This window comes from Juglans microcarpa x Juglans regia, chromosome 6D, assembly GCF_004785595.1.
Source record: "Juglans microcarpa x Juglans regia isolate MS1-56 chromosome 6D, Jm3101_v1.0, whole genome shotgun sequence".
NCBI classification, from domain to species: Eukaryota; Viridiplantae; Streptophyta; class Magnoliopsida; order Fagales; family Juglandaceae; genus Juglans; species Juglans microcarpa x Juglans regia.
This window is the reverse complement of record NC_054604.1, coordinates 3,926,964-3,950,466: the sequence shown is the minus strand read 5'-3', so window position 1 is coordinate 3,950,466 and position 23,503 is coordinate 3,926,964. Positions and strand designations below refer to the sequence as shown.

At 34.8% G+C, this 23,503-nt stretch overlaps 2 protein-coding genes across 13 annotated transcripts; one reads left to right on the top strand and one right to left on the bottom strand.

The window, feature by feature from the left end:
* Positions 1 to 1,570: 1,570 nt before the first annotated feature.
* On the top strand, positions 1,571 to 3,067 carry LOC121234030 (protein JINGUBANG-like). Its single transcript, XM_041129828.1, has one exon. The coding sequence runs from the start codon at positions 1,688 to 1,690 to the stop codon at positions 2,933 to 2,935; it is 1,248 nt and encodes a 415-aa protein (XP_040985762.1). The 5' UTR covers positions 1,571 to 1,687; the 3' UTR covers positions 2,936 to 3,067.
* A 9,311-nt stretch (positions 3,068 to 12,378) lies between these two features.
* Positions 12,379 to 22,778, bottom strand: LOC121234149 (inositol polyphosphate multikinase beta-like). Of its 12 annotated transcripts, XM_041129969.1 has the most exons (7): positions 15,802 to 16,148; positions 15,296 to 15,711; positions 14,765 to 14,848; positions 14,594 to 14,661; positions 14,414 to 14,517; positions 14,213 to 14,284; positions 13,197 to 13,391 (listed from the first exon to the last, which is right to left on the bottom strand). In XM_041129969.1, exons 2-7 carry the CDS (start codon positions 15,363 to 15,365, stop codon positions 13,370 to 13,372), a joined length of 420 nt encoding a protein of 139 aa, XP_040985903.1. In that variant the 5' UTR covers positions 15,366 to 15,711; positions 15,802 to 16,148; the 3' UTR covers positions 13,197 to 13,369. The 12 variants fall into 12 exon arrangements, 7 of the variants coding, with proteins under 7 accessions (XP_040985905.1, XP_040985903.1, XP_040985904.1 ...); XM_041129971.1 differs by lacking the exons at positions 13,197 to 13,391; positions 14,213 to 14,284 and adding an exon at positions 12,379 to 12,697; XM_041129970.1 differs by lacking the exon at positions 14,213 to 14,284.
* Between the last annotated feature and the right edge of the window lie 725 nt (positions 22,779 to 23,503).

Here is a 23,503-nt window from a genome sequence, read left to right as displayed (position 1 = left end):
ACTATCAAATTAAAACGCACCGTTTCATTAAACGGTACAGGTGGGATGGATTGGTGCGCATTCGTCCCCCAAATCGCCTTCATTCAGAGTTTTCCTATAACATATGTATGAACATGTCATTAATATTCGGTATGATATAAATGTCAATAATGATATCTATAATCAGTCTGCAAAAATATTATATCAATTCGTATAAGTTATACGGTATAACTAATTAATTAATAGCGTAAGCAAGTCATGCATTTTATAGTGCAGAAAAGGCCAAATAATTAGGGCATAAGATAAGTTTTTTTTTTTGAGACAGATGCATGTACAAAAAAATATATATAGATCATTATTTGAGGATATATGATAGATAATCCATTTCTTGATTTATTTTTTTTCTTAGCTGGGTTGGTTAGTAAGGGTACCCTAGCCTAACAGTACACCATCCAGATCTTACGTACCAAAAAGGATATCATAAATATATATGTGTATATATATATATATATGTTGATGAAGTAAAAAACATTAGTGCATATTTATATATATATATATATATATATATATATATATTATAAATTTATATGGGACATACTCGAAGATAATTAAGCAGCATGCATGGAATTGCCGTCCACTTCAGGGAAAGTACATTACTGGCTAGCTAGCTCATCAGATGGGATATATATCTTCACGTTTCAATAACTCTTTCATGGCATATATTAAAAAATACACGATTTATATATATATATATATATATGAATAAATCTTCTCATCAGTTACTATTTATTATCTCACATCTCACACTTTATATAGTAAACCGGTTCACTACTAAGGTTCTTGCTCCAATCCCTCTATGAGAGAGAGCTTGAGGAGAGAGAGATATCGAAGAGAAATAGAGCTTGATCAGGAGAGAGATCAAAGAGAGGCCGATAAGAGCTTGAGGAGAGAGAGAGGTTGAGGAGAGTAGAGAGAGAGAGCTTGAGGAGAGAGAGAGGTCGAACAGAGAGAGCTTGATCAGGAGAGAGATCAAAGAGAGGCCAATAAGAACTTGAGGAGAGAGAGAGGTTGAAGAGAGAGAGCTTGATGAGAGAGAGAGATGTTAAAGTAGAGTGCGTACGACTGTATGTAACATTACTCATATTTGTATGAGGGGTACTAGGAATACCAAAAATCTTACACCTTTTTTGTACCGATCAAGAACAATGTAAAAAAAATATTTTTGTTTCTATTTTTTAAATATTTTTTAAACATTTTTAAAAGTTAAAAAAATATAAAATTATTAAATAGCGCCTTCTTAATCATTAAATAAATAAAAAATTAAAAAAAAATCGAAACTTTTTCAGTGGCTGAATCATTAATTCACTATTTGTATATATGTGTGTTATGAACGAAGGCTGATGCCTGGCCTTCTCATCAGCTCATCAGTCATCACTTGGCTGGGCCAATTCTTATTCTCCACGCACTGATTAGATAGTTGACATAAGAAATTACCGATCCAAAAACACTAATTAGCATTAGCTGATATGAAAGTTAAATTAAAGTAAAATATCTTTCATGATATTAACGATCAGAGATCAGGATGTGTACATAAAAAGTACAGACAAAAAGTAGTGTTCTAAACCTTCTCCCCCAGAAATTCCATTATCTAGATCTATATATTTTAGCTCACCTCCCTTCCTTCTTTTCTGTCTCTGACGTGGGAGTTATGGCATGCCCACAATCTAATTGTAACTCGAGGAATGAGTCTCCATCCGAGTCTAACCACCATGAATCCGAGTTAACGTCCCTCCTTTCCCAACGAAACCTCCAATCAGTTCCTTCACTCTCCTCCTCACAATCCCAACAGCAACAACAATATCTGATTTCCAACACCCACCACCACTGTCTAACCACTCTCAAAGGCCATAACTCATACATATCCTCTCTCACCCTTGCCGGAGAATTCCTCTATACCGGCTCTTCCGACGGAGAAATCCGTTGCTGGAAACAAAACCCTTTACTCTCTGATGAATCTGATCATGAAAGTCCGATATTTAACAACCTGGTAGCTGCTGGGAAGGGTGCAGTGAAGTCCCTGGTGGTTCAGGCCGACAAAATCTTTAGTGCTCATCAAGATCATAAAATTCGGGTATGGAGAATCGACAGCCATGAACCTGATCATCACCAGAAGTACACGCATTTAGCCACACTTCCAACACTTGGTGACCGTGCGTTTAAGATCCTGATGCCCAAGAACCAGGTTCAGATACGAAGGCACAAAAAATGCACCTGGGTTCATCACGTTGATGCTGTGTCTGCACTTGCTTTATCAGAGGATGAATCCCTTCTCTACTCCGTTTCATGGGATCGGACGCTGAAAATTTGGCGAGCAAAGGACTTCAAATGCTTAGAATCCCTGACAAACGCACATGATGATGCCATAAACGCTCTGGCATTATCTAACGATGGACATGTTTATACTGGCTCGGCGGACAAGAAAATCAAGGTGTGGAAGAAAAACCCAAGAGATCAGAAGATCAAGCACTGTCTAGTTGCGACACTGGAGAAACACAACTCGGGGATAAATGCATTGGCTCTGAGCCGTGATGGGTCTGTGTTGTACTCCGGTGCCTGCGACAGATCCATAGTGGTATGGGAAAAGAGCAGTAATGGCGGCAGCATGGAGGTTTTGGGTGCGCTTAGAGGCCACACAAACTCCATATTATGCTTGGCTGTTGTGTCTGATTTGGTTTGCAGTGGCTCAGCAGACAGAACTGTTAGGATTTGGAGAGGTTTCGACAGAAACTACAGTTGTCTGGCAGTTTTGGAAGGGCACAGAGGTCCAGTCAAGTGCTTGACTGCAGCAACGGATCATCATCGTTGTGAAACGGCTGAAAAAGCTTACCTCCTTTACAGCGGTGGTTTGGACTGCGACATTAAGGTTTGGCAGGTTTTAGTTCCTAATTCCTATTGATAATGATGATTCCATAGAAGACGAATCCTCCTTCTAACGGTATTGATCCGTAGACAATCCAAAGTAATTCCAAAGTGAGGGCGTGTACTTACTTTCCTTTTCTTTTTTTCTCCTTTTTTATGTATTTTTTTTAATGATTTAACCATAAAGAAATTTTACAAAAAATAAATTTATAAATTAATGTTATTTGATGTAGTTCGTCATATTGTAAAGTTACTTCTATTATAACATAACATATGAAATTATATTAGTTTGTGAGTTTAATTTTATAAAAATTTTTGTCACTATAGTATTTTTTTTTTTTTTTTGTCTCAATCTGTTTTCTTCATTGGAATAACTACTGCACAGCAAAGGTTTGAAGGTAATTAATCATGATCACCAATGAGATATTTCGATCCATATCTTCGTAGAGAAGTCTTTCTTTGGGTGCTTATCAACTAATAATGATGTGCAAGACCTCTCCCCCCAATAAACTATGATGCTTAGATATTTGATGAGTAATGTTATGTATAATCGTGTAATGTATAATTATCATGTAGTCACTTTGAAAAAGAATGTTGTCTATTATTAAAAAACTAATTTTTTATGTTGGTCTCATATATATTCAATTTTTTTAAAATGATTTTACTGTACTTGCACATTCACAACTGCAACTATCATTTCTCATATTTGATACTGTTTTCTTTTTCTAATCGGTTGCGACAAGTTTTTTACCCAATTGTTTTTCATCTCCGACATTTTAATTTTCGTGACATGATTACTGTTGCTCGTTACTCCATCCAATATTTGGTGTTTAATCAAATTGGAGTTCGATTTATTGATCGTTGTAATGGATCAACACAAACTCCACAATCAGATAAAGCAAAAGGCTGAAACAAAAATAACAAACCACATCCAAATGATAGCCAACGTGAATATAAGGATCAATGAGAAAATCTAGGAGACAATAACTCTACACTTTCAGATAACTCTTGTACAATTTCAGATAAACTTTTGTAACAGATTCACATGTATCAACACTTCAATAAATAATAGACGATGATCCTCATTTGAATCATTGAGGAAAATATTTCTTATGCAATCTATCTTTCATACTTCTTTATGGTATCAAGAGCCACAAAGACATCCACCTTTGCTGCCAATTCTCTCTCTCTCCCACCCAACTTCATCACTATTAAATTATCTCGTGATAATTATCTTCTATGGCGGGCTCAACTAATCCCGTACCTCCGCAGTCAAAATATTTTTGGCTACCTTGATGGCTCCCTTCTTTGCCCACCTGTCACAATCCCTTCTTCCCCCACTTCCTTTGTCCACATCCCAAATACCAAATACTCTCACTGGTCACAACAGGACCAGATTATACTAAGTGTCATCCTATCCTCCTTCACTGAATCCCTACTCACCCTAGTCGTTGGACTCACCACCTCTAGAGATGTTTGGCTCACATTAGAAAAAATGTTCTCTTCCTCTTCCTTTGCCCATATTCTCAGCACTCGTTTCCAACTCTCTACTCTCCAGAAAGGGTCCTGTCTATCTCAAATTATTTCACCAAAGTCAAACATCTCTCTGATATTTTATCTGTCATAAGCCACCCTCTCAACACTTTTAAAATTACATCCTATCTCCTAGCTGGTCTTCCCTCATCCTATGACTCCTTAATCACCTCTGTCACTACTCGATTAGATCTCATGTCCCTTGATGACTTATATCGACACCTTCTCACTCATGAAACTCGCCTTGATAAGCAAAACACCTCCTCTGAATTTAGTCTACCAGCAGCTCACTTTGTAACTTCTTCAACTGGACGTGGCCATCGAGGTTCTCCATCAATCAATCGTGGTACATCTCAGTTTGGCCATGGCTCCAGAGGCAGAGGCAGGGGCATGGCTCCGCCGCTCCAGTACTTACTCAGCCCATCAAAATTCATTTTCCAACAAACCCTAGTGTCAAATATTCTCAAAAACAGGCCATACAGCTGCAACATGTTGGCACAGGTTTGACCAACAATTAGGGATGTAACCGGTCCGATTTGGTCAGGTTTTGAAAAAATTTTGGGACCGAACTAGTATACACCGGTTTTGCATTTTCAAGAACCGACACCGCACCGATTACTCTCTTAAACCAATACTTCCGGTTTAACAGGTTCCAGTCAAATTTTCCAGTTTTTAATATATATTAAATATCTAATTTCTTATACTTATATATATTAATATATATATATATATATATAAATATTAGTAATACACACTATTATAGTATATAATAATACTATTGGTATAGTACTATTACTATATGTTAGTGATAATATAGCAATTAATATACTAATATATATTAGTATTACTAATATATTTATCAAAAGGAATATGTTAAGAATTTATTAAGCCATAAAATATAATTAATATATATTTTATATTTTAAACATATGATCAAATAAATGTTCATGTTTAAATTAAAATTTTATGTTATAAATTATAATATAACATTATTTCATATATAATTATAATTTACAAAAATCTTATATAATATAAAAATATTATATATAATACTAAAACTTACTTAAAAATATATAAATATGCGAACCGGTCCGGTCCGGTACTAGAAAATATAAAACCGAGACCAAACCAGTTATGACCGGTTTTTAAAATGGAGGAACCGGTCCCAGACCCAAAACCAAACCAAACCAACCGGTCTGGGCCGATTTTCTAGTTCTTCGGTTTATTTTTACAGCCCTATCAGCAATTCCAAACCTCACCATCTGCTCAAGCATATGTAGCACATCCTCAAATACCTCCCACTTCCCAGTCAACACCTCAATATGACCAAAATTGGTATCCTGATATTGGTACCACCACCCACATTACCTTCAATCTCAACAACCTTACCCTCAATGCTGACCCATACACAGGTCCTAATCAAGTCCAAGTTGGAAATAGACAAGATTTGCGTATTCACCACACTAGTTCCTCCCTCCATTACTCATTTACAAAATTATTTTTTCTCACTAACATCTTACGTGCTTCTGAAATAAAAAAAGAATTTACTTTTCGTTTATTAATTCATAAAATATAACAATGTTTACTTTGAGTTTCACCTTTCCTTTTTATGTGTTAAGGATCCATCATTGGGCGCTATCCTTCTCCAAGGTCAAAGTAACAACGGCCTCTATCCTCTGCACACCAAAACACAAAATTCTCATCTCATCTCATTTCATCATTACACATTTTCAAATCCCCATGCAAAATATAATAAACAATTCAACTTTTTCAAATCTCAATTCAACTTTTTCAAATCTCAAAACAATAATAATATTAAAACATAATATTTTAAACTTTCAAACAAAACACAAAATTCTCATCTCACCCCCCAAATCACCCTCCTCCACCAACCCAGTTTCATACATTGACGAAAGAGTATCAATTCCACAATGGCATGCTCCCCTTGGGCACCCTGCCTTACGCACAGTTTAAGCAATTATTTCCAAACATCATCTTGCAATCACCAAAAATAAAAACTTTCTCAGTTTGTCATGCATGTCAACTAGGGAAGAGTCATAAATCACCTTGCCATTTGTCTACTTCAATTTCGTCTAGTCCATTTGAACTAGTATTCATTGATGTATGGGGTCATTGGTCAGTCAGTGGGTACTGTGTATACCTCGGCTCCAACCTGATATCATGGAGCTCCCGCAAGCAGCCCACAATATCTCGTTCTAGCACAGAAGCAGAATATCATGCAGTTGCAAATACAACTGCTGAGGTTATTTGGCTCAGATCCCTACTCACTGAACTTAGGATCTCAATCACTAACACGCCAGCCAACCTAATATCATGGAGCTCTCATAAGCAGCCCACGGTATCTCATTCTAGCACAAAAGCGGAATATCATGCAGCTGTAAATACAGCTACCGGGGTTATTTGGCTCATATCTCTTCTCTCCAAACTTGGAATCTCAATCACTAACATGCTGGTACTCTGGTGCGATAATATTGGTGCCACATACCTGACGGCCAACCCCCTCTATCATGCCCACACAAAGCATATAGAACTTGAAATTCACTTTGTTCGTGACCAAGTTGCACAACGCCTACTACATGTTCAATTTATTTCTAGTAAAGATCAAGTTGTTGATTCCTTCACCAAATCACTTCTCATTGCAAGATTATGCTTCCTTCATGACAATCTCAATGTCCACGAGCTCCCATTGTGATTGAAGGGGCATAATGGATCAACACAAACTCAACAATCAGATAAAGCAAAAGAAACAAAAATAACAAACCACATCCAGGTGACAGTCAACGTGAAGATAAGGATCAATGAGAAAATCTAGGAGACAATACCTCTTGTACACTTTCAGATAAACTTCTACAACAGATTCGTGACATGTACCAACACTTCTATAAATGATAGACGTTGATCCTCATTTGAATTTTGAATCATTGAGGAAAACATTTCTTATACAATCTCTCTTTCATACTTCTTTACATTGGCCTGTCTATCTTGATCCCAAACCTCAAGCAACGTTATAATTCTTGAACTTCACCATTCTGAAAATGAAGAAGCATCCGCACAGTGCTCCCTGGACATATATACTTTTAATCATTTTTCTAGCCTTGCATATTGGTGCATGATACGAATTCTAGCGAAACTCATGTTGTTAGAAGGTATGATCCGTTCTAGCCTTGCATATTGCCTGCAGTCACGTACGTATGATGTCAATTAAACAAAAAGCTTTCCTTGTGGAGCAGTGAAGTTGGTGCTTTCCAAACTTGGAAGTAAGATTAGTTCAGGAATTTCTCTTCTTTTTGTTTTTTTTTTTTTTTCCGAACTTTTTTTTTATTATTGACCATGTATTGCACCTGCGATATACTGCCCGGCCTGAGTTTCATCTTTCTCCGATCGAGTTCGGAAAATATCTTGACTGTAATGGCATGATCCTTTCAGTACTACTGTTTCACCAAAGGAAATATCATGATCTTTTAGTCCTCATAAAGACTAGTCCGAAATATAAAGGTCAATAAACTATAAATTAAGTCTGGATTAGTGAAGGTCACACTCCATAAATATTACCTTTCTAATATTGTCCATATTCTCAACTAAAGTTGGATTTTTTAAAATATATATATCTACAATCAATATAATAAAGGATGACTTAAAAATAAGCAATAAAAACAAAAATAATTGATAAACTATACAAGTTTCCCTTGCATACATATAAAGGGGCACATAGGCAAAAGATTAATAATTTCAGTAACAATTAATGAGATACCATAGAACTAATTAAGAAGGGCTCTGACGTACATATCTAAATCATCCAAGAAAAGCAAATGATGATATTATGTAAAAAGTAATGCTAGATAATATTGTAAATTGTGCAAGTGTCGTGCATTCTTTTTGAAAAATAATAGTCTATCATTAAAAAATTAATTTTTTTTATGTGACTGAACTCATATTTACTTACTTTTTTTAAAAAAAAGTGTATTGTACTTGCACAACTCATTACTGTATCTAGCATTACTCTTATGTAAAACAAAAAAAAAAATCAAAGTTTACGGCCTCTTAACACACGAAAGCTACTTTAAGTTTAACGTGATTCTCGTGGTGATCACGTAGTCAAAATCTTTTTGCAACAAATTTTGTATCAGAATTTGTAAAGTAGACAAGTAGATATGCATGCATAGAATAGTTTTTGTTTGGTTTTATAAAAGTTGCTTTTAGTTTTTATATTTTATATTTTTCACTAAATTCTAGAAAAATGATTAAAGAGAAATTTGGGTAGTAAATTAAGATGAAATGAGGAGAAAGTTGAATAAGATATTATTAGAATATTATTTTTATTTTAGGATTTGAAAAAATTGAATTATTTATAATATTTTATTTAAAAATTTAAAAAAATTATAATTATTAAATGAAATAAGTTTAGATACTTTCTAAATCTAAACAGTGTGAAAAGTTGAACTAAAAATTTTTTTTTGAGATTGAAAGATGTTTGAGTTGAAGTTAAAGTTGAAAAAAATAAAAAATAAAAAAACAACCAGACATGTCCTTTTGGCTACACATCACCTCCTAGCTAATACTTGAAATGCTATATCAGTTATTGTTATGTTTTTTCCCACAGTCCCACTCTATCACTATTAATTAATTTAATTTATTTATTGTTAAAGTACTAAAACGGCATAATTAGAGAAATATAGTTCGAATCTAACCACAAGAAGATTATGCTTAAAGGTTAAAAAATATTAGGATTAGTATTCTACGATCTAACCATGCACATGAAGTATAGTGTATTAATTTTAATCAGTATTTATGATGAAGTTTAGTTTATAAAATGGCCTAATTAAACACAGTTCAAAATCTGGATAGTTATACTTTGATCGATACATAAGAGCATTAGCAATGTCAAGTCCAAATTTTGACTAAAACTTGAAGTTAATTTGATTTTAGCCAAAATCTTTGAAGATGTTAATTCACATTGGACTAACCATTCTAAAATCAAAATAATAATATAATATTATATATTTCAAAAAAAAATTTTTATATTTAACAAATACACTCCATATATTAATTAATAATTCAATATTTACTGTCCAAACAAATTATTTAACATGAAGAAGAAAGGAAGAAAATGGAAGGAATGAAGAAAGTAGACGTGGGAATGAGTGAGAAAAGTGCAAATACTTTTTAGTAAAACTAGCAGTAGGGTAACGTCCAATGGACGTTTGCCCAATTTAGTTAATTAAGAATATTATCATATTTAAATTATGTTAAAACTCTAATTATTTATATAATTTTACTTTTTTAAAAATATTTAACAAAATTTTATCATTTATCTAATAATGAAAGATTAATATTTTATAAATTAAATTTGATAATTTATTTATGATATGATATTTATATGTTAATTATCTAATTTAAATTAATTTAAATCAGTATTTAAATTTTCACCATTGGATCAAATTTGTAGACTTATGATGAAGGGTTTGATTTAAATCCCAAAAACTTTAATATTTTATAAATTAAATTTGATAATTTATTTATGATATGATATTTATATGTTAATTATCTAATTTAAATCAGTATTTAAATTTTTACCATTGGATCAAATTTGAAGACTTATAATAAAGGGTTTGATTTAAATCTAAAAAACTTTAATATTTTATAAATTAAATTTGATAATTTATTTATGATATGATATTTATATGTTAATTATTTATTTTAAATTAATTTAAATTAGTATTTAAATTTTTACCATTGGATCAAATTTAGAGACTTATAATGAAGAATTAGATTTAAATTTCCAAAACTTTCATTTTCCCCTCACTTTCTCTTTCTCCCTCTCTCTCCTTCCACTCAACTGCGTTTTCCCTCTCTCTCTCTCACGCAATCTCCTCTCTCAAGCAGCCGTGTGCCACCGTGCGGTGTCACCAACCACGTCACCAGCTTCCCCTCGCGCCGACGACCAAACCCCGTCGTTGAAGTCCCTTGACAACTCCTCCCTTAGCCACACGCTAGCAACCCGAAATGAGTCTCAACGCATGGGTTCTCCACCCTTGCACTACCGCGGCTTAGCCTCTACTCCACCAAGCACCACCATCGAGTTCCCCTGACGCTGTGGACTATTTCCATGGAACTCACCACCCGTAGCTCCTCCCTAGCCCCACCACGCAGCGCCTCTAGACGCACGGGTTTCTCCCCGTAGCGCCGTCGTTAGCCAAGCCCATGCCACCGCACCACCATGACGGCCTAGATCCGCCGCCTATAGCCCACGACGCCACCACCAACCTTCCACAGCACCTCCCCTGCTCCTCAATGCCCAGCCCTCTACCTCTCCCATTTTGTGATTTTGTAAATTTGTAATTTTGTACATTTTGTAGAATTAAGATAATTTACAGTGAGTTTGTGATCATCTTACTGTGATTTTGATATGATTTCAGTGAGTTTGGCGTTGTGTGATCTATTTTGAGATGATTTCGATGAGTTTGACGTTGTGTGGTCTGTTGTGATTTCGGTGATTTTGTGATTATTGTTTATTACTGTTCACATACACTATTTATTATTGTTCACATTCATAGACGCTTTTAAGTATAAGGGGAATATTTTTTTAGTTGGTAAACAGTAACTTACCAAATATGATTTTGATTTTCTATTTATTATATCTCATAACTTGACTTGAAATGATTAACTAGTTCAATAACTGATTTTGGAAAAATTTAATCAAAATTTAGATTTAGCTGGCATTTGGTTAGTCCCTCTAAGAAATTTATAGTGTTTGGTAATTGCTTTTCTATAACCTTGGGACAATAAATAATACGTTTGTACTCGTGTTTTTAGCGGGTGAATCCATGTATCTACGTAACCATGATTTGTAATTGTATGAACTACGTTCGTTTAAAAAGTCAGATATGATAATTGAAAGATTTTAAAGTTATGTTAACTGTATCTATTTTTTTTTTTTTTAACAATATTGATGTAATTGTTTAATTTAAGTCTTTAACCGCACTTGTTGACATCATACATTTTAAGTAACTCATGTCACTATTTAATATGAAACCATGCACTTAAAATATATCACATCATGTATGATTGAAGATGGTAAATAAATTGTGAAAGATCAACATTTCTTATTTATTTTTTCACTCTATATCCAGTTATTCGTAACAAAAAGAAATGGGCATGCCATTCAACTGAAGTGACTTGTCCAAGGATTTGTAGGCAAGGAAGGAAGAAAGAGAACCCAACAGGATAAAGGAAGAAAAAGAAAAAGAAAGAGTAAATAAATCAGACGAGATTAAAAAAAAAAAAAAATGGTAATAATTGAAGTTTATGGGGGCCCATGAGAGAGGATTAAAATGATGGATTATAAAGGACAAACTCAGATCAGTAAGATTTATATATAAAAAATGCTAAAAAGTATTGGAACTTACATTAATAAATGAATACTTTCGGCAGGAGTTCAATATGTGGCAGCCTAATATTTTTAGATCTGCCTAAAAATCTTCACCTTCGCTGATACTTTATAATTATGAGTACTAATTGCATATGTAGGGGAAGTTAGGTACGTAACAGTCATTGTTCCCAAGCTATTTTAACCTAATTTCTTTTTCTTTCCATATATTTTTTCTGTTATTTTCAAAGATCCACATCTCTCAAGAGATTACCATCGAAAAATATAACATAATTATTTTGACCTAGATCCCTAAACTAGGATAATATATTGTCCATGTGTCTGATCTTGAGTGATTGCAGAATTATTTTAATCACTACTTTTAACCTAATTATTTTGAAAAAGTGATCATGTTTTTCTCGTTGAATTCAATATTGGTAAATAATCCAAATAAAAGAATCTGGGGGACTATGTTGGGTAAAGGCGGATCACAAAACTAATATGTGCCTTTAAGCATGATGTGAGAGAGAGAGAGAGAGAGAGAGATTCTGGGATTGATGTAAGAGTAACTAAGAGGTTTATACATCTAAGGATCTGAAATTAAGCTGTAAGTTGAACTCCTAAGTTAAAGTAAAACAGTTGAGACGAAATGGGCAAAAATTACATTATACAATGAACTTTGTAATATGAAGTGACAAATATATATATAACATGACTTAGCTAGCAGAGATTTATCAACACAGGTAAGAGTAAATAAAGAATTAAGATGTTAGCTTACCACTTCTCTGCTAGCTTATACTTGTGAAGCTCTGAACACTGGGCGAGTAATCTAACTGTAACCCCTGCCAACTTAAATATTCAGGGTACCATCATGTTGACCTAAAATACAGTAAATTACCCAATTAGTCAAAAGATTAATCCATGATGACAACAGGTTCTTTTATCCCTAACACACATCACTTTTCGCCTACTAAAAGTCATCACTAAATATGTTGTGATGACATCTATATATTTCCAGGACTGCATTGCTGCTGACAGCAAATACTTCTCAAACAATTCCAGAAAAGCAAGCATCTTTATTCTCATCTTTATTCTCTACTATTCATGATGAAACTTTCTTCTATGGCTTTGGCCATTCTTTTTTTTTCCCTTACAATGCGGGATCACTCGAAATATAATTTAAAAAATTGACCTATCATTAAATATACAGGGTCCCCACTGATTACTCCACAACCACCAAAAAGGAACTCAATAATTTACCATCTCAGCTTTATTTAAATTTCACTTCTCGAAAGACACCTCCCCCAGCTTGAATAAAAGCAACTAAAAACATAAATGAACAAAGAATGAACATCAAGCACACAATAGGTCACTCTGGTGGATCAAAATGTATATTTCTTGCTTTTGTTCTTTGCTAAATATAATTTTTTATAGGTATGCTAAATATAATTATCTGTGCTTGCAAGAAGTACAATTTCAACAGCAGAATGGGAATCTGAATTATTTACAGTTGTGCTTTCGCCCGCATCCCTGGATGACAAAGTTCACAGTCTATATGGGCTGCGTGGCTCCACTGGCACTCATTCCATAAAGAATACTAATATCAGTTCAATATAGCTGCATATCGACTGATTAATAAAAAGTTATTTCAATATTCAAAGATTATAAGCTAAATTTTCTTTTTGATGATAGGGGAACCACCCCACGGCAGAGTCCTTAGGACTCACCCATGGAACCTAAATCCCCGGGGAGACTAGCACAGCAACCCACCGCCATGGCCTGCCAATTAAATCGCAGTTTGATTCCACATAAAATCAAACCTATGACATGGGGCTCATGCTCACAAGTTCGCCCTTACCACTTGTGCTACCCACGGGTGGGTTTACAAGCTAAATTGAGAAGTGGCAATTTCTCTAGGGCAGGTTTATGCCTAGGAACCATCCAACCAAGTCAACAAGTGACCATTGAAGTTAACAGCCAAAAACAAAGACCAAAATGCTTCCAATTAAAAGCAATTGATATAGGGGATAGCCTAGAACTTGCCAAGGTCAGAATTCAAACCAGGGACAATGAGGCAGGTTCACAAGAATGTTTTATAAACATTCTCCATACAGGTAGTAAAACCCTCGAACATATAATAAGAAGATTACACTCGATGCTCCAACGTTCTCAAAGCATGGGAAAACTTGGCCTTAATGTCATGGCTATGTCATCAAATTCATGTAGGGCAGTATTGTGGTTTATTTAGTAAAACAAAATGGTACAGCGTATCATGCTCATCATGAATATTTTTCCTTTTTGCCTGTGCAATCCCTAAATCAATATGTTCTTTGAAGAAAAACAATTGCAACTTCAACATTCTTAATCCTAGTCATTAAAATTAATCATGCTCACCACTCTTCTCCCTCCACAATCTTCATGTCCATGCATTTATTTTTTATGATGTTGAACCTCAACAAGGCGACCCTTCAAACCCACCCACTGTTTACTTGATCGATCCTCCAAAAACATTGACAATTATTATTATGTATACACTATCCATAAGGAAAAAATAAATAAATTAAGAGACTAGAACACAACTAACTGACTATAAACCTTCCCAAACAGCTCAACATCTTCATCTGGCCCCTAACAATTAGGGCCTTAGGATCAAGGCCCTTTGGCCATCTCTTGTATACTCTTTTGCTGCTGCCAACAATCTCCATCAATATTAATGTTCAGTGAAAGGCAATGATAAGGTAGTTGAACTTCCAGAAGTGGATAGCAGATACATACCTGAGGATCATGACCCTCTGCAGCCACAAACAGACCACTAGCACAAACTAGAGGAAGATAGTATTCAGCTGAAAATGAAGAAACCAGAATGAGCAACTTTAGTGGAAATTAACCATTTAGAGTCTCACAAAAACATAGAAGAAACCAAGATAGGGTGTTTTTCAAGATTATGTAAGATTCCCGTTTCTGCAACCACCCTTGCCACTGCCACATCAAGTTTCTCACTGAAGCAAATAGCCCGCCTGAAATTTGCTCCTATAAAAAGGTTTGTAATTTTCAATGGAGCATGGAAAAGGGAATTGGTGAGCAACATAAACAATCTTAACGCTCAGAAATAGAAAAGTAGAAAATAAAACAAAATCAAAGTTTATGTGGATAACAACATCCTTGGAAACAGAGAAGTGACAATTTAATACGAACTACAAACCACACTTCCTACAGAATAGCTTGATAAGCCAATCTTAGAGACCCATAAACAATAACATGGATAGCACCCACTCCAATTAGGAACACGACCCCACTATGCCATAACCCATGGTTCATATCCTATACGGAAATTCTATTTCAAATCATTAAACTTGCTTCAGCTCTTCCTCAGAAATCCTACAAGGAAGCATATTTTACATAGTCTCAAAGGGGGAGAGAGTTCACATACACAGGAATTAAGGAAAGTAACATTCAAATGGAAACACACTCGTATACCTGCAAATGTGAAAATATCGTACAAGAAGGAAGCGGGAGACAATATTAATTCCTTGTACAATTTAGTCATTAGATTGGCCAGCAAGAGCTATCACATACTCCAATAAAACTCAGTGCTTGTTCATAGACTCTAATAGCGTTATTTTCCAATCTACCGTCCAAGATTTGATACCAGACCCACCAACAAAAACAAACCAGAAAATGAATTTAGAACATAAATTTCAAAAAAATTAACAATAAGCCGCATCAATGCAGCACAAAATTAAATTTAAAAAAAAAAAAAAGCAACAAATTGATTTTCCTGGGAAGCAGTAGCTAAAATAAATCCCGGAAGCCCCGCACCACTTCCGATCAACGATGTTAATGTTTTCGATTGAGTTGTTACGGTGAAACATCAGTAAGATTCTTCAAACTTTCTGCAAAAACCCGAAAAGAAATAATTCTTCGAACTTTTCTTGGTACCTATATAAAAATATATATATATATATATATATATATTTCCTTACCTGGAGAGAGAGAGAGAGAGAGAGACCTGGTTCCTATGGAGAAGATTGTCGACATTGAGATGGACCTGATCTTGTTTGGCGGGAAGTACTGGTTTCGGAAAAGGATGAACCAAGTTCTCTGAAAGTGATTAGGGTTTCGGCGCTGATGATTTCGAAATAGACGTTGGCCTTGAAGCGGAAGATGATTGAAGAAATTCCCACGAGAAAATTGAACAGTGGGAACAATACAAAGCCAAACTAAAATCTTTTTTCGCGCGCGCTAGTCTCCGGGTTCTCGTTCGTTCAACAAAGAAGAAACAAAAGGCTAAAAGCTTTGATTTCGGGCAATTAAAGCCCAAGACATAATCGTCCCTGTTGATAAATAATGTAAGCCCAATTTCTCCAGAAAAAAGCCCAACTTTCAATTGCTACCAAAATCAGAGTAACTCTACGCTCAGGGAAAAGATTTACAAACCAATAAAAATAAAAATAAAAATAAAAACAAATTAAAAAAGGAACATTTTGCATATTTAAAACTCTCACGTTTGACACATCAACCCTCCATCCAATTCTTAATTCTTTATATAAATATATATATATATATATATATATATATATATATATATATATATATATATATATATATATATACACAAGGGTGGGGGTTCAAACCTGGTTCTCCCCATTTAGAGACCGGGTCGAACCTGATTCTCCTCATTTAGAAACCAGACCTTATGCCATCTGATCTAAAGGACCTTGGCATCTTCCATCCAATTCTGAAGTAAAGTACAAAAAACACGCAATATTGTTTGATGAAGTTTTTAATACTTTGAAGGTGCAATGAGTGAATAGGAGTTTTCTCGTATATTCCTCCTGTATATGAGGGTTTCAACATGTCAAAAGTTGTGATTTAGGTACTACAATGCAAAAGAGTTACAATTTAAGGTGCAAAGTGTAATTCCTCAACAACAACCAAAAAACCCCAAAAAGCTTACAAATGAAATAGAAACAACTACAAGTGGAAAGTACTTAGATTTCAGTATCCTACCATGAAGGCACATAGATAAGCGACAGCCTACACAGTGAGGTGAGAAAGTCAACATTGAAGACATCCTATTCATTTCTAACCGGCTCAATCGGTACAATTACAATTATTGTTAGGGTCTTGCAGAGAAGCTTTGGCTTCTTCATACTCATCAGAACAGCTCAAAATCTCCGTGATAAACTTTATCAAAGAACAGAGCCCACCCAAGAAGTTATGATCAATAACACCCTTGCCTTCCAAAACATGAGCAAAATCAACAAGTTTTACTTCAGCACAATTCCTTTCTTTAACTACTGATTCCTTATCATACACCATGAGAACCGAACAAGAATAGAAATGGTAAATGGTTTGATCCTCAAACCATTTTTTGAGTTCCAACAATTGTGCCAAAATTCCAGCAGATCCACCATAAACAGTTGATGCAAAAGAACAATCAGGGTCCATACCTGTATCTACAGAGGTGTTAGAGGAGACAAACTTCCTCAAAACTAACCTAACATCCTTGGCAGTAAATTTCTTGACAAGCTTTTTATCTGGCTTCCAGGTTTCAGATTCTTGGCTCCCATGTACCTGCAATCCAGATATCCTAAACCCCAGTGCAATGCTTGTTGAGTCTCTGTCTTTCTTTAAACACTTTTGGATATAGTCCTCTGATGCTTGGGGGTACCACGTTCTGGATCCAATCTTAATGTCCATGATAGACGGATTGAGGTGACTTGAGACAGTATCTTGCAGCACAAGATGAGGATGCAGGCCAGATCCATCAGATGCCTCTATAAGCCGAGTTCCATAAAAAATAGGAAAGAATCTCCGGACGTGATCTGGAATCTCAGTGTTCGATGAGAATGATTTATAGAAGGCTACCTCGTTGGACCCACGATCATCATCTTGAAGAGGTTTGTAGAAGTGCCCTACATCATCTATCAGAGGACCGAGCATTCCATCACGACCCTCGTGGCCAGCAACCTGATGATCTGGGACCTTAAGCATGGTCTAGGGTATAAGAAACGCAACAAATTCACTAATCTTCAACTATATTTGTCCTCTGAAGGTACTGCTCTATCACATTAAAAAAATAAAAGAAAGAAGTGCCTCCTGCAGATTCGAGTTCATTGACTATTAGACATCTTATGAACAAGAAAGTCATGCAAAGCGCATCATGAACAAAGGCAATATACTCAATATAAACCAAGCAACAAATTTTGAACACCATGAAAAGAAAGGAACAACTAAAGGAAGTAAACTAGTTAATAATAACAACCCTGATTAGCAAAATCACAGGGTTCTAACATTCTTTGCTTCAGAATCTGGGCTCTGACTTTGATGCATCATGCAGTCATAGTCCCAGATTCCGATCTCCGACAAGATTCTGACTCTGTTACTCTGCTCTGGCATTGGAGTGCTGGGCTTGGGCCATGCTTTATTGGGATTTTTTAAATGTGTTTTTAATGGGCTCTATCTAGGAGACTAACAGAGCGTAGAGATCATATATTCCCATTTATGAAACAAGCAAATGGATCAAATATAATGTAACAGATAAAATCAAATACCTTAAGCTTTCTTAACCAGCATCGAATCCAAACCCAAGGCAAAAACACATAATCGATTACAATCGACAAAATTGAGCATCGGCTTAAAGAAAAGTTTGGGACAGGTCTCTAAAGGAGCTTTATTTAGAAAAAATAATGAAACAGACTAGAATAGGAAGATGTAATCGACAAAATTGAGCATCGGCTTAAAGAAAAGTTTGGGACAGGTCTCTAAAGGAGCTTTATTTAGAAAAAATAATGAAACAGACTAGAATAGGAAGAAATCAAAAACAAAGGAAGCTTCTCAGAACCATAAGACTATGCGTGAAATCAGTAATAAAAGAACTCTACTTATTTGGGCAAGAAGTTGAGGAAGGTCACTCTACATATTGAGGAAAAAAGGTAATCAAAGAACACACCAAATCACCCATCACAGATTCAAATTTGCCGACAATGCTTTGATTCCTCAATTTTCCAATACGTTGCGAAAACAATGGCCTAAAGAACTGATCAAATACATGCCATTTCGCCAACTCCCCAAAAACAAAAATCACTCAACCCAAAACTTTAAAAACAAAAGAGCTAATAAAATGCATGCCACACTCTCTATAAACATACTTGCATCAGGATTTTACATTTCCAATCAACAAAACCCATCAGATGAAATTCAATAACAAAATGATCCTCAGTTCCTCATCGATCCTATCCAGATGACAAACATCCAAAGCTACCCCTTTCCTTTAAATCTGCAAATAGACCATTCCAAATAAACTTCGAAAAATTGAGGGAAAAATCGTCACTTACCGTCTGAAGTGAAAAAATGGTTCCTTTCTTTGTTTCTTCAGTCTTTCCTCTCTGTTCCCATGAAGTTAGTACACTGATAAAAGAAATGGGGAAAGGGAAAAAAAATGGGGAGAGAAAAGGTGAGAAATGAAATGGGGAGAGAAAAAAATGGTTCCTTCTTTTCTTGGAGAGCTGCATAGGTTGCGGGAAAGGAACAGAAGTGGGGAGAGTAAAGGTGAGAAATGAAACCGAGGAAAATGAAACCGTCTAGGTGAGAGAAAAAACAATAAATTTTAAGATACCTGAGCTACAGTGGTTTAACATATTTGTTGAATCACTGTAGCTCAAAGGCTGGATGAGTAATGACCCAGTGCCAATGGTGCCGAGCATTAGCATTGGATTATGCAAATGCAAATGTAAAATTTGCATAATATGACGTGATTTTGCATTTAGCTATTCCACTCAAAACTTATTCTCAGATTGGATTATCTATCTATTAGTCAAAATAATAATAAAATATTATAAATTTAATAATATTGTCTTTTCAATTTTTTTGTTCTATTATTTTTTTTCTAAATTAAGAGCTACAATGGATCGACGGTTGAGTGTTCAATTGGCAAAGCCTAGCTCTTATTGCTGAATACAAACCTAGCTAGAAAGGCTAGAATCGAATCTTAATTACATAAAACAGACAAAGATTAATTCAAAGAAGTAAAGCTGTTAACTACATGTTTGGAAAGCTTATACATATATATATAGGAGGGCCAGCATGATGGATCTATCTGCAGTGAAACAAGGAGGAAGTTTCATATCAGAATGGATTCATTTATGATGTGAATAAATGCTGGATGTAGATATGGAGGTAAGTTTCAGTGTCTTGTCCTCCATGAAAGCTCTCGAGTTAGCATTAAAATGGAGGTGGGGCCAAAGGTCATGGTGGATATGAAGAAGGTTTTGCTTTGGAACTTATTTCAAATATAGTCACTGTCATATTCTCATGATCGGTACAACCAACCAGTAAAAGTTGCGTTAAATCCCCCCATGCTATCTAATCTAATTAGCCCAACCCATGTAATTATTGGGGCTTAACTATGTTTATAATGGCATCAGAATTTGGTTAGTTCTGAAGCTAGCTCCACACCAGCAGATCAAACATGTGCATATATTTGCAGGACACACTAATATAAAACTAAAGCATTTTAAAACCTTCTATATATGGATGTAGGTGCATACAAACCTATACACATATCTGTACGTGTTTGTATATATCTATGTACGTGTGTAAGTATTAATAATGTGGTATTCTATTTTATTACTTACTTTAAACCTCTTTTGTTTTCATCTTTGATTGTCAGGAAGTTGAAACAATCTATACCCATCATCAGAAAACAGTAATTGTAGATGCTGATGCAGGTCAGTATAAAAGAAAGATCATGGCATTTGTTGGAGGTCTTGATTTAAGCATGGGCCGATATGATACTCCAATACATCCTCTTTTTAGTACTTTACAAACAGTGCACAAAGATGACTACCTAATCCTAACTTCATGGTAAATGATTCAATTAATTTATCAAGAACACTTACTGAATTTGCATTAGTTTTGCATTAATTTATCAATTAATTAACTTCCTCAATAGCACTTCATCAAACACTTCATCTTCACAAAGACCACTTCACTCCACTCTCACTCCAACTTCACAAAGACCAAGCAGAAGCAATACAAATGAAATAAATCTTGTAGACACGATCCTGGAGTGCAACAGGCGAATTTTCAAGAAAGGAAAAAAAAAAAAAAAAAAGACATGCCATATATAAAAGTGTTCACATTCGTTTGTTCTTATTGTTCTAGAAGTATATGTAAGTGTCAATCCAGCTTTATACATGGCAGACAAACAATAAAAAAGAAAAAGGAAGTGGATTCTAGTTACAGAATATATATATATATATATATAACACATGTTAATTAACTTACTTCCAGCTGGCTAATTGCTTGTGGATGGTATTACGGCAGGTTTGGGGGCAAAGACAAGATGAGATACTTATCTCATCTCATCTCATCATTACAACTTTCCCAAATTTCCACACAAAATATAATAAACAATTTAACTTTTTCAAATCCCAAAACAATAATAATATTTAAAATTAATATTTTAAACTTTCATCTAAAACCAAAAATTCTCATCTCACTCCCCGTTGCGTGGGGGGAAAAAGGTTGAAGACTACTCGCCCATAGTTCTTGAGAAACAGACCGAGAGTTCTTTTTTAGTTCACATTCGTTTCTCTGATATAAGATTAGGATCAATAAGGTTCTCTTCATTATGACTATAAGAGGATTTATGATGTGTATATTCATGGTCTGTTGCTATTCCTATCAGTTTTCATTTACTTGTTTTCAGATCAAAGTGTCTGGTTTTGAGCCTAGGATTCCAAAGAATTCATTTAAAATATATTCCCCTCTCACTGTGTTTGCAGACAGAATTGAGAAAAATATACAAATTCAACCAACATCACAGTAAAACAAATTTCAAACATACTTACCTATTTTTTGAAACTCACGGCAGGATGTGCTGGTGCTGCTGTGACGAAGTGGTGCTGCTGTGACGAAGTGGTGCTGCTGCGACGGACTGCTGCTGCTGCGACGGGCTACTGCTGCAATGAAACCCAAATGCAAAGTGAAATAGGATGCCACTTTTCTAAGAAAGAAACAGGGCCTAACTAATAAGTTATTAATAAACCAGATGAAAAATTAGTTTTCTGATCCATACAATCAATCTGATTATCATGAAAAATTAATCATAAACCAATTAGAGAATCCAAAAAAAAAAGGCAAAATAAAAGCTACAACACACAAAGGGGGTCACGATTTGGTCAGATTAGATGGGTAGGTGAGGAGGAGGGACCTTGAGTTGGGCCTCGGCTGCATCAAGGCGCCTCCATCTCTGAGCAACTTCAATGGCTTCTCTTTGCCTTGAGTGGTGCTGCGTCGATGAGAAACGACTGGACTGGCTTTTGTGCGATGGAAACAGACACTCTAGGTCAGAGATCTTGACCAGATGGCTTGAGTGTCTTTTGTGCTAAGGAAACGGGCGAAGTGATCTCAGATTTTGGGCTGGAAACAATGGGAGAGCAAAAGGTGTGGGTGGAAACGATGGAGAAACAGATATGCGGTTGCACGAGACGGAAAACGGAGAGAAAATTGTGAAGGAAACTGAGTCAATCCAATGCGGGAGCAACAAACCGAGAGAAAAGCAACTACTTCGATAGACAGAGGAAAAATCGAGGGAAGAGAGAGAGCGCTTCTGGAGGAAGAAAATAATAAACAAACATTTGATTGAACTACAATGTTAATGCACGTCACTTTTATGAAGTTTAGCCATTTTATGGATTGCCCATATGGCTAACTCAATGCGAATACTACGAGAATTACAGAATATCCGTACCAAAAGGATGCCCTCAAAGAGACCTTCTCCTTCACCAGGAGAGAGAGAGAGAGAGAGAGAGAGAGAGAGAGTACCTTAAAGGTGGCAGCGGTTCTCAGCGCCAGCGGACGCCGAGTGAGGGAGGAACTGCGGGTGTGATAAAGATTGATAATCTGACAGAAATGAGAAAGAAGGGATTACTTTTAGGGGGTAAATATTCTGGTTATTTTCGGTTTTGTATATTTTTTTAGGAGCAATGATACAATGACAACCTATCTACCATTTATTTACAATTTATTAATAAAATAAATATTTTTTATAATTTAAATTCATCAAATCAAAATCAAAATCAAAATATATATTTAAAAATATATTATTGTACTCTAAGATTGTAGACAAGTAGTAAAGTATGACGTGTTTTATCATTCCTATTTTTTAGAATCTATATACACCAGTTTTAAAATTTTAAAAATCAATATCATATTGATTTACTATCGAAATCAAAACTTTCAATTTTTTCAGTCTAACCTGATTTGATCCATTTTTTCGATTTTACGAATTATATATGTTAGTAATAATATGATATTTATATATACTAAATTATTAATCTATTTATATTATAATATAAATACATTATTTTATAATAATTAACACTTACTAATATAATATTGAATTTAACTATAGTCTATATAAGTTTTAGACTTTTTATATGGGTATATATGATCAAATGTGTACAAATGTATTTATAAAAAGAATATATATCTATATATTATAATTTATTTTATCCAAAATGCATTTATCCTTTATATATATATATATATATATATATATATATATATACATATACGTGTGTGCGCGCTAATTTCAAATATATATGTGTGTATCAAAACTAAATTTATATTAATAATTTAATATTAATGTTTATGTTTAATATTAAAATTTTATGT